Here is a 15,543-nt window from a genome sequence, read left to right as displayed (position 1 = left end):
AGATCCTTCGGCCAGACAGATGGGATAGAGTAGAGGTATTGGTATTGCTACAGATCAATAATGGCGGACAAACAAATCAAGTCCACCGCCGCGAGACTCATCCACAGTCCCACGGTCTCGCTTGCGATTAATTGGTACATTTGGTTTGGTCAAAAAAAGGAACCAGGCGGCATCAAGCTAGACCGGCCATTCCTCTCTTCCTTCCTCATCTTCATCGACATCCCCCCCTTCATTTCGCTCTTTAATTCCGCAGACCCAGCAAGAGGCTAGTGCTCTTTCCACCATCCTTGCCCTCCCCACCAGGCAAGTATGTCACGTTGGGGTTATTGGCCAGTGTCTGAGCAATCTCCTTGCTAGCATCGATCTTACGGATCTCAATCAAGCCACTACCAGCCTTGGCAACCGCCTTGCTGATAATATCAGCACTCTCGGCTTCACCCTCGGCGCGGATAACGTTAGCCTGACGTTCCTGCTCGGCACGCTCGACGATGAATCGCGCTCGCTCGGCGTCTTGCTGGGCGATCTGCTTCTGCTCGACGGCGCGGGTGAATTCCTTGCCGAAGGTCATGTGGGTGATGGAGACGTCCTCGAGGGCGATGTTGAACTGCGCTGCGCGCTTGAGCAGGTCGTTGCGGATTCGGTTGGAGACGGCTTCACGTTGGGTGATTAGCTCGGCGGCGTCGAATTGGGCGACGATTGCTTTGAGGACTTCGTTGCCGATGGATGGGAGGACACGCTCGTCGTAGTCTGTGCCGTAGGACTATATCCATGGAAAAAAGAAATGGATTAGATTATGTTGTTTGACAGGTGCGGTGAAGGTTTGCCTACCTGGTAGATCTGAGGCAGCTTCGGCACCTCCGGACGGTGCAGCACGCGAAGCGTCAGGCTGACCATCTGCAAATCTTTACTTCCAGTGGTGGTGGAGATGTTGCGCGGCTTCGTCCGCACGTCGTAGACGATTGCTCGCTGCAACCAGGGGATCAAAAAGTGTGTGCCTTCGTTGACGACAGTCTCCTGCACACCCGAGACTCTGTCGAAGATCACGGCGCGAGTACCACCCCGGACATCGTAGATGGAGGCGTTGAAGAGAATAGCACCGGCTGCCACAGGGCCAGCTAGCCGGTAGACGTTGTACAGGGCGTTGGCCATGGTGTGAGGGAGGTTGGGGGGTTGGATGTAGGTTTGGAGATGCTGCGGAGAGGAGCTCGTTCGTCGTTTCGATGATGGCGGGCTTTTCGGGGCCGCCCAATTGGGTTTAGTGCGCGGGTGCCAACTTCGCCCGACTTCGTCTTCGTCTTTTCCCTTTCCGCCCTTTACAAGCACCTTCAACCTCGTCTCCTCCACACCTTCTTTCCTTGAGATTCGATCTTATCACAATGGGTGGTGCTGCTGACGCTAAGAACGGCCAGTAAGTGCTTGCATTGGCCCCTGTCTATGAGCTCTGGTGTGGTCGGGGGTGGTCGCGTTGGGGATGTGTGTCCGGTTGCACCCGCTCTATTGGCCAGGCAGACCGCACCCAATGACCGATACCTTGATCAACCTCAATTGCTGTTCGACTGTACTCTCAGCGACTTTCTCAGATAACTGACGCATCTCATCTAGTTTCATTGGCAACTGGGGCGAGTTCGGTACGTGACGAAGCTTCCTTGAATTCCCGAATGCGCATATCCGAGAGATTCAACCACCACCTATCCGGCCGAACAAGCATCGAACTTACGCGCATGAAATATACCGAGACCGCAGTGGAATTAAATACTAACGGAATGAACTTTTTTAGGCTGCCCGACCCCCCAGCGCATTGCCACCTACTCCCTCTCCTCCAACCGCCAGCGTCCCTTTGCCGGTGCCTTCAACGCTGCCATCTTCAACAGCTTCCGTCGTTTCCGCCACCAGGTTCTCTACGTTGTTCCTCCCTTCATTGTTGCCTACGCCACCATGAACTGGGCTGTTGAGCGGTAAGATTGATATCCCTTGTATTGAACTGCGGGAGCCCGAGGCAGACTTGATGGGGAGAATGTGGGCTGATACCAGACATTTATAGCAACGAGTTCCTCAACTCCAAGCCTGGCCGCCTGCTTGAGAGTGGCGGTGAGGAGTAAATGCGCAGTTGATCTGAGTATCCGAGAATCATTGAGGAAGAAGAGATGGAAGTATACCGGGCTAAGCATGCGCATAGCGATGCAGACCGAGCAGCTGTATCCTTTGTACAGTAACCTAGAAAGCAATCGACCCATTGGGATTTCATTTGTCTGCCACTATGCTCTGTAGATGCCTGCATGTTCCTTCATTGTGCCTATCATCCATTGCTTCCTCTCCAGTCAGCGCCAATTGGGGCTCTTCAATTGGCCAGACCCGCCTTTTTCTTCGTCTCCCGAGTTTTTAAGCTTCCATGCTTTCTTTTGCCTGAACCAGCCAAGCCTGCCCAATTCCAGTTTCTATGACCAACTGATTCTCTTTCTTTACTTTATTATCGTTGGGCATTCTCCAGTTAGTCCTCAATTGTGCATTTCGGCGTCTCCATCGCCCTCTTCAGTGGCCCCAAAGGCCCGATAGTCTCCACCTGAACCGCTCCAAGCAAAAATCGCCCAAAACAGCAAAACTACCGCCGCCTTTTTCTTTCGCATGTTGCGCTCTCTTCAACTTTCCTTCTCACGCCTCTCTGTCCCCGTCTGTCGTCGCACCTTCACCTCTACCTCTACCGTCATCATGAGCGAGATCACTCACCCCACCATCAAGGGTAAGCCTCAATTTCAATTCTCATCTTCCTCGCCAGCTCCGCCGGGGTTCGCAGTCGCTGCGCAAAGATTTCCGACCCCGCTATCTTTCAACGTCATCCCACTTTCTTGACCCCTCCAGCCCACCTGCACTGCACCATCAAATCGCCCACAATTAGCACCAGCGCCCATTACTTTACCATGCAATATGGTTGATTCTTCACGTCAATAGCATCACTAACCCTTTACTTCTAGATGGCTGGTTCTCCGAGCAGTCCCGTATGTGGCCCGGCCAGGCCATGACCCTCAAGGTCAACCAGGTTCTGCACCACGAGAAGTCCAAGTACCAGGATGTCCTCGTCTTCGAGAGCAGCGACTACGGCACCGTCCTCGTCCTGGACAACGCCATCCAGTGCACCGAGCGCGACGAGTTCTCCTACCAGGAGATGATCGCCCACCTCGCCATGAACTCCCACCCCAATCCCAAGAAGGTCCTGGTTATTGGCGGCGGCGACGGCGGTGTCCTCCGTGAGGTTGTCAAGCACGAGTGCGTCGAGGAGGCCACCCTCTGCGACATTGATGAGGCCGTCATTCGCGTCTCCAAGAAGTACCTGCCCGGCATGAGCATTGGCTTCTCCCACCCCAAGTCCAAGGAGTACATCGGTGACGGCTTCGAGTTCCTCAAGAACCACAAGAACGAGTTCGATGTTATCATCACCGACTCTTCTGACCCCGATGGTCCTGCCGAGACTCTCTTCCAGAAGCCCTACTTTGAGCTTCTCAACGAAGCCCTCACCGAGAACGGTGTCATCACCACTCAAGGTTGGTCGCCTTCACTCTAGTCTATTCTTTCCATTTTGTGTTCCATGTCCTAACATTCTCCAGGCGAGAACCTGTGGCTCCACCTCCCCCTCATCGCCAACCTGAAGAAGGCCTGCAGCGAGGTCTTCCCCGTTGTCGAGTACGCCTACACCACCATCCCCACCTACCCCTCTGGCCAGATCGGTTTCATGGTCTGCTGCAAAGACGCCAACCGCAACCTCCGCGAGCCCCTCCGCTCCTGGACCCGCGAGGAGGAGGAGAAGCTCTGCCGTTACTACAGCAAGGATATCCACCGCGCCAGCTTTGTTCTGCCCAACTTTGCCCGCAAGGTTCTGGGTAACTAAGTCGGTTGATGAACTGGGTTGATGCGGAAAATTCTTGTCTTTTTGGATCTGATCTAATTTCCAAATGAGAAAAAAGATGCTGTAGCTGGGAGTGGCTATGAATTATATTTTAATCCATTCATTCTGGATCATGCTGAATCGTTTCTCCCTTCCTCTTGATCTGCGAATACATTCGATTGATGGTACAATCCTGTAGTCGTGTACTTGAATTTCCTTGGAGGATACTCTCTCACTGTCCCACGCACAGGCGAGGAAAGAGAAATGATCAAGAATCCCATATAGTTAGGAGGCTGATTGACTAGCGAATTTCTCTCTCGGCATGTTGCTATTACTAGAAGAGGCTCAAGCTCTGCCAGTATGAAAATGAATGGATATTCCGCAATAGCAAAAAAGGTGAAGGATATATGTCTGGTCTGCTCGCTCGTTAGTAGGCAAATTATTGAATATACATCAAATGTTCCAAGACCTCTCCCTTCAATCAAATAGAAGACCCGCCATCGAAAGAGCACCGAACCCTTCCCATCCCTCTGCCTCTGTACTATTCTCCCCATGAGCCCATTGATTCAACATCTCAATCTCATCATGTTCACCCTGTTGCACTAGCACACCAGTCAACTTCTTCACCGTCTGCATCGTCGCCGGATGATCCGGCCCGAAGATCTTTTCTTGCATCCTGAGCACCCTCCGATACGCTGCCTCCGCGTCATCGAGATCCCCCTGCTCACTGTATATCCGAGCCAAATTGCTAAGACTGACTTGGATATCGTAACCCTCGTCCGCACCAAGGAACCTCTCTTCCCCGGCTAACACGGCTATGAGCGTTTTCTTGGCTAGATCGTGCTCTCCCCGTCGGTATTGGAGAACCGCCATGTTATTCAGGGTCATGATTGTGTGGGGGTTTTCTGGGCCGAGGGAGGTTTGTCGCCATTTTAAGACCTTTTCGCACGTTTCCTTGGCGCTTTCTAGATCACCCTGACATTGGTATAACATGGAGAGAATGTTCAGACTGACAAAGGTGTCGGGGTGGTCTTCTCCTAATATCTTCTGTCTGCCCTGTAGGGCTCGTAATGCCGTCTCCTCCGCGGCGGCAAGCTCGTTAAGCTCGAGTAAGGTAATCGTCAAATCGCTCACACTCTCCAATGTATCAGGATGGAGGTCACCGAGGGTCTTTTCTCGTCCGGTCACCGCTTTCTGCAACATAGATCTCGCGGATGCAAGTTCGCCCAGATGAAGCAGTGTCTCTCCAAGCGTTTGCGCACTGTCCAGTGTCAAGGGGTGGTTTGCAGGAAGCAAATTTTCTCGAATATCCAATGATTTCAGACACTTCTCATATGCCTCCCCATATTTCCCATTAGTCAAATCGTATAACGCGGCGAAATCCAAGAGCTTGGCACACTCGAGCAGATCCGCAGCCGTGGAGAAGGTATACGAGAAGACTAATTGCGCATGGGGCGTCAATGCCTCCAGAACCGGCCAATTCTCATAAAGGTAGCTATCTCGACCGGGGAACTTGACGGAGAGAACTCTCAGTGCCTCGGTCTGCCAATGCCGAAGCATGCCCGTAAGTTCCAACCACTTTTTCGTGGAAAGTGCTACTAGCCTGTGCATCCGCACGGCGGCATCTTTGTCCTTTTCAGCGCTGATTAAGGAAAATGCTTGCAGGGCACCCAGTGCCGTCCGGAATCCAACCTCCGTCTCTCCTTCTTTGCGGAGAAGCATTCGTGGTGCACGGTGGTGATCCAATACCGCCATCAGGGAGAGGATCTGTGCTGCGCGCGCTTTCTCTCGAGAGATTTGGTCGAATGAAAGCTTCCAAGTGCGTATCACCGAGTTCTCGGTGTCCAAGTCTCGACGCAGATCTTCGAGATCTTCACTCAAGAGATCTTTTAGATCTTCCTCCCCTGTAGCTAGTAGCTCGAGGTATTCAGAGACGGTCAGACAGTTCTCGCTGATGAACGCTGCCGCCTGCGTAATGGCCAGCGGCAAATAGGCGAGTTCTTCGACTAGTTTGATGGCATTGGGATCCGACCATTCCTCTTCAGGGATTCTCCCCCGTAACAGATTGAGTGAATCCGTCGCATTCATCGGGAAAATTTCAATCGGTTTCTCTCGACCCGACAACCTCTCGCCTGCCCGTTTATCTCTCGTCGTGAAGAGGATATACCCCGTCGAACTCTGCGGAATATAGCGCACCAAGGGTTTCGAAGCCTTTCGTTCTTGAGCGTTATTGCCAAGCTTGTTGCCGAAGAATACCGTAGCGTCATCTGCATTATCCACAATCATGAGCCATTCGCCGTTGCGCTCGTCGCTAAGCCATTCGTGGACCAGGTTCAGAATGTCGACTTTGCCAGTATCCCAGCCTGGAAGAGCAAGTCTTCTCGCAATTTCCTGATAGCCTTGTTCGAATCTGACGGGACTCCCTGCGTATATCCAGAAAACGTGCGCGTCGGGATGTTGTTCTCTGAATCGGTAACAATATTCGATGGCAATTTGCGACTTGCTATATTTGTCATGCGAAACTTCAGCCACTGACAGGCTTTAAGCTGGTTATACAAACAGAAGCGAATGACATACCCGACACCACCAAGTCCTGCTAGTGCAACACGACGTTGATTCTCGAATTTAGATACTATATTTTCCATAATAGACTGGCGCTCTAGGAATTTCGGATCTCGTTGAAATGGAACCATAAATACAGACGCTGAAGGCGCCTGTGACCAGACTGAATCTGATCTGGGTTTATAATCGTACTCTGCAGGCGTGTATGCCGGTGGCTGTGAAATAACCACATTAACCATCTGCTGTTGTAGCGCGGCATGATCTTGCCTCTCGATCCGGGTCATCGAGTGGTACATTCCGGAGTGTACGAGGAGATCGAAATTGGTTTTGAGGATGAGATCGATCTTTTCTATTTCGGATTCTTTGATCACGCCGATAAAGGCCTTTTTGCCGCGACTCCACGACGAGCCGCCGGGTCGGGGTAGTGCCTTGATGAAAAGTTCTTCGAGTTGTTGGACTTGTGAGAGACAGCTTCGTAGGACTGGTAGCATCACGGCCTGTGAGGTTTCATCCACTTCTCCGGCTTCGATCTGGAGTCGAATCTTCTTCACGAGATCCAGCATTAATGGCAAGCGAGTTCGAATATCCTGGTACGCTTGCGGTCCGTTGGAGACTTCATCTTGTAATTTGTGCAGCTGGTGCATCACTCTGGCTCCAAAGTCGACGAACTGGACAATGGCGGACGCCAGTCCGATGATAGCGAGTGCCTCCGCCATTCATGCGAAAGATGATCGCAAATGACCGTGGGCATCGAAGACCCTGAGAAGGTAGGAAGAGACCGGGAAACCCGAGATGCGCTGCGAAAGCAAAAAGAGTCAAATGATGGGAGAGTGGGGGGTGGGGGCGAGATTAGACACGTTTTTGCTCATGCATCAATCTATTCAGTCTAATATGCCGAAACAACAAAGTACGTGCGGATAGTCGACTTATTACTACGGAGTACTAACTGACTAGTGGTATCCATAGCCATTTCCGGATGTGCCTCTCCTTGCTAAATTTCCAGAATCGGACGCTTAGTTCTCTGGCTTTGTGAAATTTATGTTTTTATGTTCAAAATATTCCAAATCGCTGAATATCCCGACCCTGAGACTGGGCAGCTAGTCCGCAGCAGGGATCCGAAACGGTCCAGCCCCGACTAATCCAGTTGAGTCACACGGTCAGGGCCTTGGATTCGTATTCTTCGATGCTGTGCAATCTCATATACGGCCTATCATTATTATCCTCTCTGCCCAGTGCCGACAAATAAGGCCTCTTGGTCATTCTTCCGCTGATTTGCCGGACCCATATTTGGGAATTTGCCGATGGAATGGAGACAGATAGACAGAAAAGGCGATCGACATGGACTTGCAACTTAGTGCGATGGAAATCCAGGTATCTTGACACCGAGATCCGATAGGCGACGGCCATAAGACCAAAGAGGAGACTTCCTCCGTACAATATGTCACACATCGTGACTACATCCGGAGGAAATTAAATCAAAACACCACGTCAACATTGGGGGCTATCCAGAGACAGACAGATAGTCCCTGTGGTCCTATCAGGAACGTAAAGAGGTTACTAGTTTTATTTAGCGGCTGCAGCTCTCAATGCACGGCTAGTTGCACCAGCTAGACAGGAATATTCCATTGGCTATCTTCATTATTTTGATGCAGGCTTCGGTGCTAAGGCGGTTAGGGGCGGAGCCGCGGGGAAAACGGGAGGGTCTAAGCGCTAAGCGTCCCGCCAGCCATACCGCGATTGGTTTGTGTTAAAGTATTTGGTACAGTACAGTATGCCATTCATGTTAGGCAAGGCTCGGCCCGATTACTTATCCAGTTAGAGCGGGGCGGAGAGAAAGAGAAATGTTGACGAGTCGAGAAGAAGCCATGTCGCAATAATATTCTTGGTTGGCAGGAACCCTGCATGAGATTTGGTGAGATATGTGTGCTATTACCTGTATTGGTAGCGAGTAATTCCTTGAATGGGCGAAACGCCAGCATGACTCGACACTTGAATAGTTGATGTCGAATCACGACTCAGTTGATTGATTGAACAGCTAAAAGCGTGGGACTTGTCCACAAAAGGAAATTACCCCTCCCCCGCCATGTTTTCCTTGCTCACACGAGCGAATAGCCAGGAACAGCATCGTCGAGAATAGCCTGAACCACGGAAAATGATTTGGAATAGTATCATAGTACTGTACATAATTACTCATCTACGCTTTTTGTTATCAATCGCAAGTGGAACCCAAATCATACGGTAGCCGATAATCGCCGACTGTCCGTCTAGATCCAGACTAGTCAAGTCCCGTAGTACTGTACTATTCAAACCCTGCCAGCAGCAGCAACGTATGATTCTTTATATCTACTTCTTCTTAGACAGGCGGTCTTGAAAGCGGTGAGGTTTCGTCTTTCCCAAGCTTTGTTATTGTGGCCCGATCTTGAAACCACTCGCCGTAGATACGATTGGGGTTTCTACACAGCCGTTGCTGCTAGACCGGTCGCCTTGAACCACAATGGAGGCCAAGGCCCATTCCAAACAGAGCTATACCAAGCCTGGGCAGATCTCATGGATGGAAGAGGACCTTGCCCAGTGCTCTCGCGACTTTGCTCCATTGGCAGAAGAACGAGATGCGGAGACGGGTCGCGACGACGTATCTCGAGCGAAGGATGAAAGAAAAATTCACGTGGGGGTTATCGGAGCGGGGTTTGCAGGATTGAGGTGTGCTGAAATCTTGCTTGATCATGGTGTCCAGGTTACGGTCCTGGAAGCTCGGAATCGACTTGGTGGGCGTGTAAGTTGGGTGTTTAAATAGGAAACAATGGGAATATAACTAGAGAGTTTATTGCTAACCACATGCTTACAGGTTCACCAAGAAAATTTGCTTGGTCATGCTGTTGATATGTGGGTGAAACTATTTTCATTATGAAGACCATCTTTGGATTATTTCTATTGGGACTTGGGCTTGAACTGATGCTGACCTCTCATCCAAGGGGCCCGAACTGGATACATGGAACCCTCAATAACCCAATCTTGAATTTGGCAAAACAAACAGGAACAACCCTTTCCACAGTGGAAGATCACCCCTGCGTCTTCGATCAAAATGGCGAAGTGATTAGCCATGATAAAGCCACAGAACTCTTAGACCTGGTGTGGGAGATCATCACGGAGGCCTTCAAGTACAGTAACGAAGAGAGTTCGAATATCTCACTAGAGAGAAGTTTGAAGGACTTTTTCATTGACCAGATCGGCAAGAAAGGACTGTCTCAACAGGATCAGACGTTAGTCTTACAGATGGCGGAGATGTGGGGGAGCCTTTATAGGTGATCCCTTGGAACGGCAAAGTTTAAAGTACTTCTGGCTTGAAGAATGTCTCGATGGAGGTGAGTAAATTGTTGCTGTTGGTTATCAAAATCCCTAGCATTCTGTGTCTGATATGTCTACCTTGGGAAAACGCTGACAAGGTGACCAGACAATCTTTACGTTGCAAGCAGCCATGCCAAGATCCTATATAAAATTGCAGACAAGGCACTCAAACATGCAGACATTCACCTTCGAACCAAGGTGATCAACTTCGAAAACAAAAGCAGTCTAGAAGGAGGCGACCGCAAAGTCCGCGTAACGTCCACCGAGAACCAGACCTGGGAATTCGACGACGTAGTCGTCACAATCCCTCTGGGAGCACTCAAATGTGGCACTCCGAAATTCGAACCACCACTCTCGCCAGCAATTACCAATGCTATCAAAAATACTTCATATAGCCGCTTGGAGAAAGTCTACATTACCTTCCCCAGAGCATTCTGGGAATCACCCGAGTCAGAGTCCACCACCACCACCACCACCACCAAATCAACATTCCAATCCTTCGCAAACTTCCTGCACCCAATCTACTCGCCCTCCGAAAACCCACAATCCTGGACACTAGAGGTAAACTCCCTCTCGTCCACGATCACATTCGGCACACACGCCCAACCAACCCTCCTCTTCGGCATCTACGGCCCCTGCGCAACACACATAACATCCGCCATCAACACACTATCACCCTCCTCACCAGAATACTTCCATGTAATCGACGACTTCTTCCGCCCCTACTACGCGCTCCTACCAAACTACGATGCGACCAATCCACACTGCCGACCCCGCGCCGTATTAGCTACGAATTGGCAGAATGATGAGCTAGCCGGGTACGGGTCGTATATGAATTTCAAAACGCCCGAGCCACGGGAGGATGGAGGGGAGGAGGGTTTAGGGGAGGGGTCTAGATTGGAGGATGATATTCGGGCTTTGAGGGTTGGGATGCCGGAGAGGGGGATTTGGTTTGCGGGGGATCATACGGCGCCGTTTGTTGCGTTGGGGACTTTGACGGGGGCTTATTGGAGTGGGGAGTTGGTGGGGATGAGGATTTTAAAAGGGTATGGAAGGGCTTTGGAGTCTGTGGGAGGGAAGGAAGTGGTTATTGGTAATGGTGAGAATGGAAGGGGTGCTGGGGATGGTTAGGAATGGCTGGGACGGTTGGAGATAGAGAGGTAGAGAAACGGATTATGGATATGTTGATGGATGAATATCTACCTTTTTAGTAGACTACTGAAGGCAGTGAGGGGTGGTCATCTTATACATTGATGCTGGACTAGCGAAGTTTGAAATTACCAACTAAAAACCAAATATCACAGTGGTGAAAGGCCTTCCCTATTCGAATCGTTGCACTTCATCGCTCCAAAGGGACCAGAGGAGGCACTGTACAGTATATTGTCTGGAGGATACAGGTCCCTGCTTAGAACTCAAAGTATACCGCTGACAGCCATGAAACAGACTACTACTCTACGAAAGATCAATTGACCAAGAATCGCTCTATATCATTCATAAACAGGTCTAAGGGCTATTCACCCTTAACTAAAAAAAAATCGAACAAACCCAAAAGGAGAATTTTAAACTAGCCAGCCATAAAACCCACTGCTTACAGAATCTGCTGGAAAGCACGGTTGATAGGCGAGCGGACGGTGTGGCCCTTGTAGAACTCGATGGTGGCAACGGCGCGCTTGGCAATGCCCTCGGGGGTGAACTCGAACTTGGCGTACACCTGCTTGTAAGGGCCGGAGGCACCGAAGCGGTTGAGACCGAACTGCTCGTGGGAGTAGCGCTCCCAACCCATGGTGGAGCAGGCCTCGACGGAGAGAACGGGGATGCCGTCGGGCAGGACCTGGAGGCGGTACTCCTTGGACTGGGCATCGAAGACCTCGAAGCAAGGAACGGAGACAACACGGGCCTTGATGCCCTGGGCCTCGAGGGTCTTGAGGGCGTCGATACAGATGCCGACCTCGGAACCGGTGGAGATGATGGTGACGGCGGCCTCGGGGTTCTCGATGGCGACGTAACCACCCTTGATGGCCTTCTCAATAGTAGAGTTCTCCAGCTGGGGAAGGTTCTGGCGGGTCAGGGCCAGGATGGAGGGGGTGTGCTTGGAGGTCAGGGCAGAGTAGTAGGCAGCGCTGGTCTCGTTGCCGTCAGCGGGGCGCCAGACCATGCAGTTGGGCAGAGCGCGGAAGTGAGCCAGAGTCTCGATAGGCTGGTGAGTAGGACCGTCCTCACCCAGACCGATGGAGTCGTGAGTAGCGACGTGAATGACACGGACGCGGGACAGGGCCGACAGACGGACGGCACCGGCGGCGTACGAGACGAAGTTGAGGAAAGTACCACCAGCGGGGATGACGGTACCGTAGGCAGCGAGACCGTTCATGACGGCAGCCATGGCGTGCTCACGCACACCGTAGCGGAGGTAGCGGCCGGACCACTCGCCAATGCCGTACTCGGGAGGCTGGAAGTCGACAGCGTTCTTCCAGCGGGTGTTGTTGGAGCCAGTCAGATCAGCGGAACCGGACAGCAGCTCGGGGATAACACTGTGAACCTTCTCCAGGACGGCCTCGGACAGCTTGCGGGAGGCAATGGCGGGGTCGGCGGAGGTGTAGGTGGGGAGGCTCTTTTCCCAGCCCTCGGGCAACTGGCCAGCGAGACGGCGGGCGAGGTCAGCACCCTCGGTGGGGAACTCCTGCTGGTACTTCTGGAAGAGGGCGTTCCACTCCTGCTCCTTGGCAGCACCCTTGGCGGCGTGCTGGTGGTACAGGTCGTAGACGGACTGGGGAACGGCGAAGCTCTCCTCGGGGTTGAAGCCGAACAGCTTCTTGACTTGCTGGGCGTCGTCGGCCTTGAGGGGGTTACCGTGGACACCACCGGTACCGGCAAGCTTGGAACCGAAGCCAATGGTGGTGGTCAACTTGATGACGGAGGGCTTGTCCTTGACCTGCTGGCACTTGCGGATAGCATCCTCGATGGCCTGGAGGTCGTTGTCACCGTCCTTGACCCACTCGGTGTGCCAGCCGTAGGCCTCGAAGCGCTTCATAACGTCCTCGGTGAAGGCGCACTTGGTGTCACCGTCTAGAAAACAAAGGTGTTAGTCTCTTATGACGGGGAATTTCCAACTTTGCCAAATCTTACCAATGGAGATGTGGTTGTCGTCGTAGATGGCAATCAGGTTGCCGAGCTTCAGGTGACCGGCCATGGAGGCGGCCTCGGAGGCAATACCCTCCATGGCACAGCCATCACCGAAGAAGGTGTAGGTGTAGTTGTTGAACAGCTCAAAGCCGGGCTTGTTGAAGACACCGCCGGAGTGGGCCTGGGCAATGGCCAGACCGACGGCGTTGGCGAAACCCTGACCCAGAGGACCAGTGGTGACCTCGATACCGGGGGTGTCGTGAGCCTCAGGGTGACCGGGGGTGATGCTGTCGAGTTGCTGTTGGGGTTCAAGTCAGTATGGGTGTGTTATGTGTGGCACCGAGCCAGGTTGAGAGGCCAATGCTTCGTGGCAGTACTTACACGGAAGTTCTTCAGGTCGTCAATAGTGAGGGCGTAGCCGAAGAGGTGCAGCAGAGCGTACTGGAGCATGCAGCCGTGGCCGTTACTGTTGAATCATGATTTGTTAGGCGCGGGGTTCCGTTGGGAGCGTCCGGGAGCTTTCGGAGAAAGGTAGAAATCTTTCCCTGACGGCAGAAGCTCAGAAAGCTGCAAACAGGCACGTACGAGAGAACAAAACGATCACGGTTGGCCCAGTCGGGGTTCTTGGGGTTGAAGTCCATGAACTTGTTGAACAGAACGTGGGCCACGGGGGCCATGCCCATGGGGGCACCGGGGTGGCCCGAATTGGCCTTGGAGGTGGCATCAACCTGAGCGCAGCGTTAGTTTAAGCTCGTTGTGTGGTAGATGGTATATTCATTGCAGCGCAGCTGGTTCTCGATGCATTGGGAGTGAATGGCCTCTCCAATGGCATCCGAAGCACCGGCGCGTCAGCAGCGGGGGGTGGATGAGATGAGAGGACATACCGCGAGAACGCGGATGGTGTTGATCGCCAACTGGTCCAGATCAGTGTAACCCATGATGGCAGATTCTAGAGGAGAATTAGTGGAAGACACCGGTAAGCAGTCAAGGTCCGACTTACTATGAATATGATTATGAATGGGGAAAGAGAAGAGAAAAAGAGAGAAAGCAGCGGGACGAGGAGGAGGGGAAGTGTATTTGTTGGTGGGGGGGGGGGGCGGAGGGACAGAGTGAGCGATGATGTCTGGTGGGGCAATCTCCGCCCAGTAAGTTCTTCGTCCACCACCGCCAGAACGTGGTACATGCGAATGGGGATTACTCAATTCCTCTACGCAATTCCTCGCTTTGGTTGTCTCCCCGATAAATCATTGCCAGTCTCTGCAGGGGTCACCCGACAACTCTCGAATCACGCATCCCATCGCAGCATCTACATTCTACACGATAATCGGACACGAAAAGAACAAAGCACCGGCTTTGGAAAAGGCTCATTGCCATCATTCTTTTTTCTGGATTTTCTCTGGCAACCATAGTTCGCCTCCGCCCATCGGGCTGACTCAGCAAGGGGCAGTGGCGAGGTCCTGAAGTACCTCTGCATAGTATCCACATAGTAAAGGTACATACGACTGTACACTCAGGTCCAACTATAATGTAAGGATTACTCGGGAATTATTTAAGCCCCCCCTCTAGAACCGCCCAATTGACTAAAAAAACTCAAGATCGCGGAGTACTGTCATCCTAGGATTATTATCCACGGCGAATGTTCCTCCATCACCATCCCTCATTACCCGTGGCCGGTGGTCCCGGTGGGAATATAACCAGACGCACTTGCCGGGCCGCTTCTCCAACAGGCCCAAGGACAGGTACACCGGGAGCCGCCCGGAGGACCCTGCTCCGATTTGCACGAAATTAGCCGATAATTCACACTGAAGACCGAGACTATGCAGTCGTACCGTAGGAGTACTTTGAAGTTATCACTTGACTATTATTTACAGTGTGTCTGGACGCTATCAGATAGACTGTTCTATTTCCATTTCCGCGGCAGTTGCTCCGCAGAGTGGCGCAAGTCCGATCGAACGAGTCACTTGACCAACGGAACAATTCAGGCGCATGCGGAACTGCAGATAAGCAAGCCCCTCGAGACGATTCACTACTTTCCTACTCCTTCGGTACGGTCTGCAGGGTAGAATTTCCATCCGTTGCCAGGCCAGAGTCCACGGGAACAGTCAAAAAATTCCAGGAAATCCGAATCTCCACAATAAAGCACAACCTGTTGGGAATATCCCCGGTGTACCTGATGGGAAGACCATAGCCGCGGCTGAGTCATCCAATTCAAGGTTAGGTACCTAAAGTTAACTAACTCCTGTGGTTAAACTGGTCTTTAGCCAAAAGAACATGCATTGTCGATGGGAAGAAATCTTGAGGATGGATTTTCTGTCGATTTAAAGCTGCGAATTAACTTGTACCTGTGAAGTTCAAAGCACTACATCCCCCCCAAATCAATGAACATAGCTCGGCAACGAGGACCACATATAATAGGCCAATAGTCCTTGCAGGTCATCTCGACTGCTTGACTACTTGTTTCAACCTCAACGAGTCCTCATCGAAATGCCAATGATTCAAGAGCAAGAACATCCAGTTCCCTCGCCCAAAATCGAGTAAGGATCGGGAAACGTGGGGGTCAGCATCGGGGTTTGAAAGTGCCCGTTCCGGAAAATCGTATCCTCTACGGGCCTGGTTTTTCCGGCCCTCGCTAACTCCAG

General features: G+C 52.0%; 6 protein-coding genes across 6 annotated transcripts; 3 read left to right on the top strand and 3 right to left on the bottom strand.

Annotated features, from left to right (window-relative positions):
• Positions 1 to 241: 241 nt before the first annotated feature.
• Positions 242 to 1,149, bottom strand: phb1 (prohibitin subunit PHB1; the record flags this gene model as incomplete). Its single annotated transcript, XM_056910467.1, has 2 exons — positions 242 to 760; positions 829 to 1,149. The coding sequence occupies 2 exons, from the start codon at positions 1,147 to 1,149 to the stop codon at positions 242 to 244; spliced, it is 840 nt and encodes a 279-aa protein (XP_056766171.1).
• A 220-nt stretch (positions 1,150 to 1,369) lies between these two features.
• Positions 1,370 to 2,099, top strand: N7458_007084 (ubiquinol--cytochrome-c reductase subunit 8; the record flags this gene model as incomplete). The annotated part of the gene is made up of 4 exons (XM_056910466.1): positions 1,370 to 1,408; positions 1,603 to 1,628; positions 1,778 to 1,955; positions 2,042 to 2,099. Exons 1-4 carry the CDS (start codon positions 1,377 to 1,379, stop codon positions 2,097 to 2,099), a joined length of 294 nt encoding a protein of 97 aa, XP_056766170.1. The 5' UTR covers positions 1,370 to 1,376.
• A 607-nt stretch (positions 2,100 to 2,706) lies between these two features.
• On the top strand, positions 2,707 to 3,880 carry N7458_007083 (spermidine synthase; the record flags this gene model as incomplete). The annotated part of the gene is made up of 3 exons (XM_056910465.1): positions 2,707 to 2,737; positions 2,970 to 3,536; positions 3,600 to 3,880. The coding sequence occupies 3 exons, from the start codon at positions 2,707 to 2,709 to the stop codon at positions 3,878 to 3,880; spliced, it is 879 nt and encodes a 292-aa protein (XP_056766169.1).
• Positions 3,881 to 4,354: 474 nt separating this feature from the next.
• Positions 4,355 to 7,155, bottom strand: N7458_007082 (uncharacterized protein; the record flags this gene model as incomplete). The annotated part of the gene is made up of 2 exons (XM_056910464.1): positions 4,355 to 6,380; positions 6,455 to 7,155. 2 exons carry the CDS (start codon positions 7,153 to 7,155, stop codon positions 4,355 to 4,357), a joined length of 2,727 nt encoding a protein of 908 aa, XP_056766168.1.
• Positions 7,156 to 8,933: 1,778 nt separating this feature from the next.
• N7458_007081 (flavin monoamine oxidase family protein) lies at positions 8,934 to 10,915 on the top strand (the record flags this gene model as incomplete). Its single annotated transcript, XM_056910463.1, has 5 exons — positions 8,934 to 9,212; positions 9,285 to 9,322; positions 9,412 to 9,699; positions 9,764 to 9,801; positions 9,891 to 10,915. 5 exons carry the CDS (start codon positions 8,934 to 8,936, stop codon positions 10,913 to 10,915), a joined length of 1,668 nt encoding a protein of 555 aa, XP_056766167.1.
• A 457-nt stretch (positions 10,916 to 11,372) lies between these two features.
• On the bottom strand, positions 11,373 to 13,842 carry tktA (transketolase tktA; the record flags this gene model as incomplete). Its single annotated transcript, XM_056910462.1, has 5 exons — positions 11,373 to 12,847; positions 12,908 to 13,202; positions 13,286 to 13,370; positions 13,490 to 13,632; positions 13,789 to 13,842. 5 exons carry the CDS (start codon positions 13,840 to 13,842, stop codon positions 11,373 to 11,375), a joined length of 2,052 nt encoding a protein of 683 aa, XP_056766166.1.
• Between the last annotated feature and the right edge of the window lie 1,701 nt (positions 13,843 to 15,543).

Source organism: Penicillium daleae, assembly GCF_028827525.1.
Source record: "Penicillium daleae strain IBT 16125 chromosome Unknown utg000006l_segment0_segment0, whole genome shotgun sequence".
Taxonomy (NCBI): Eukaryota; Fungi; Ascomycota; class Eurotiomycetes; order Eurotiales; family Aspergillaceae; genus Penicillium; species Penicillium daleae.
Note: the sequence above shows the minus strand (reverse complement) of the source record. Positions and strands in the feature narration are given on the sequence as shown.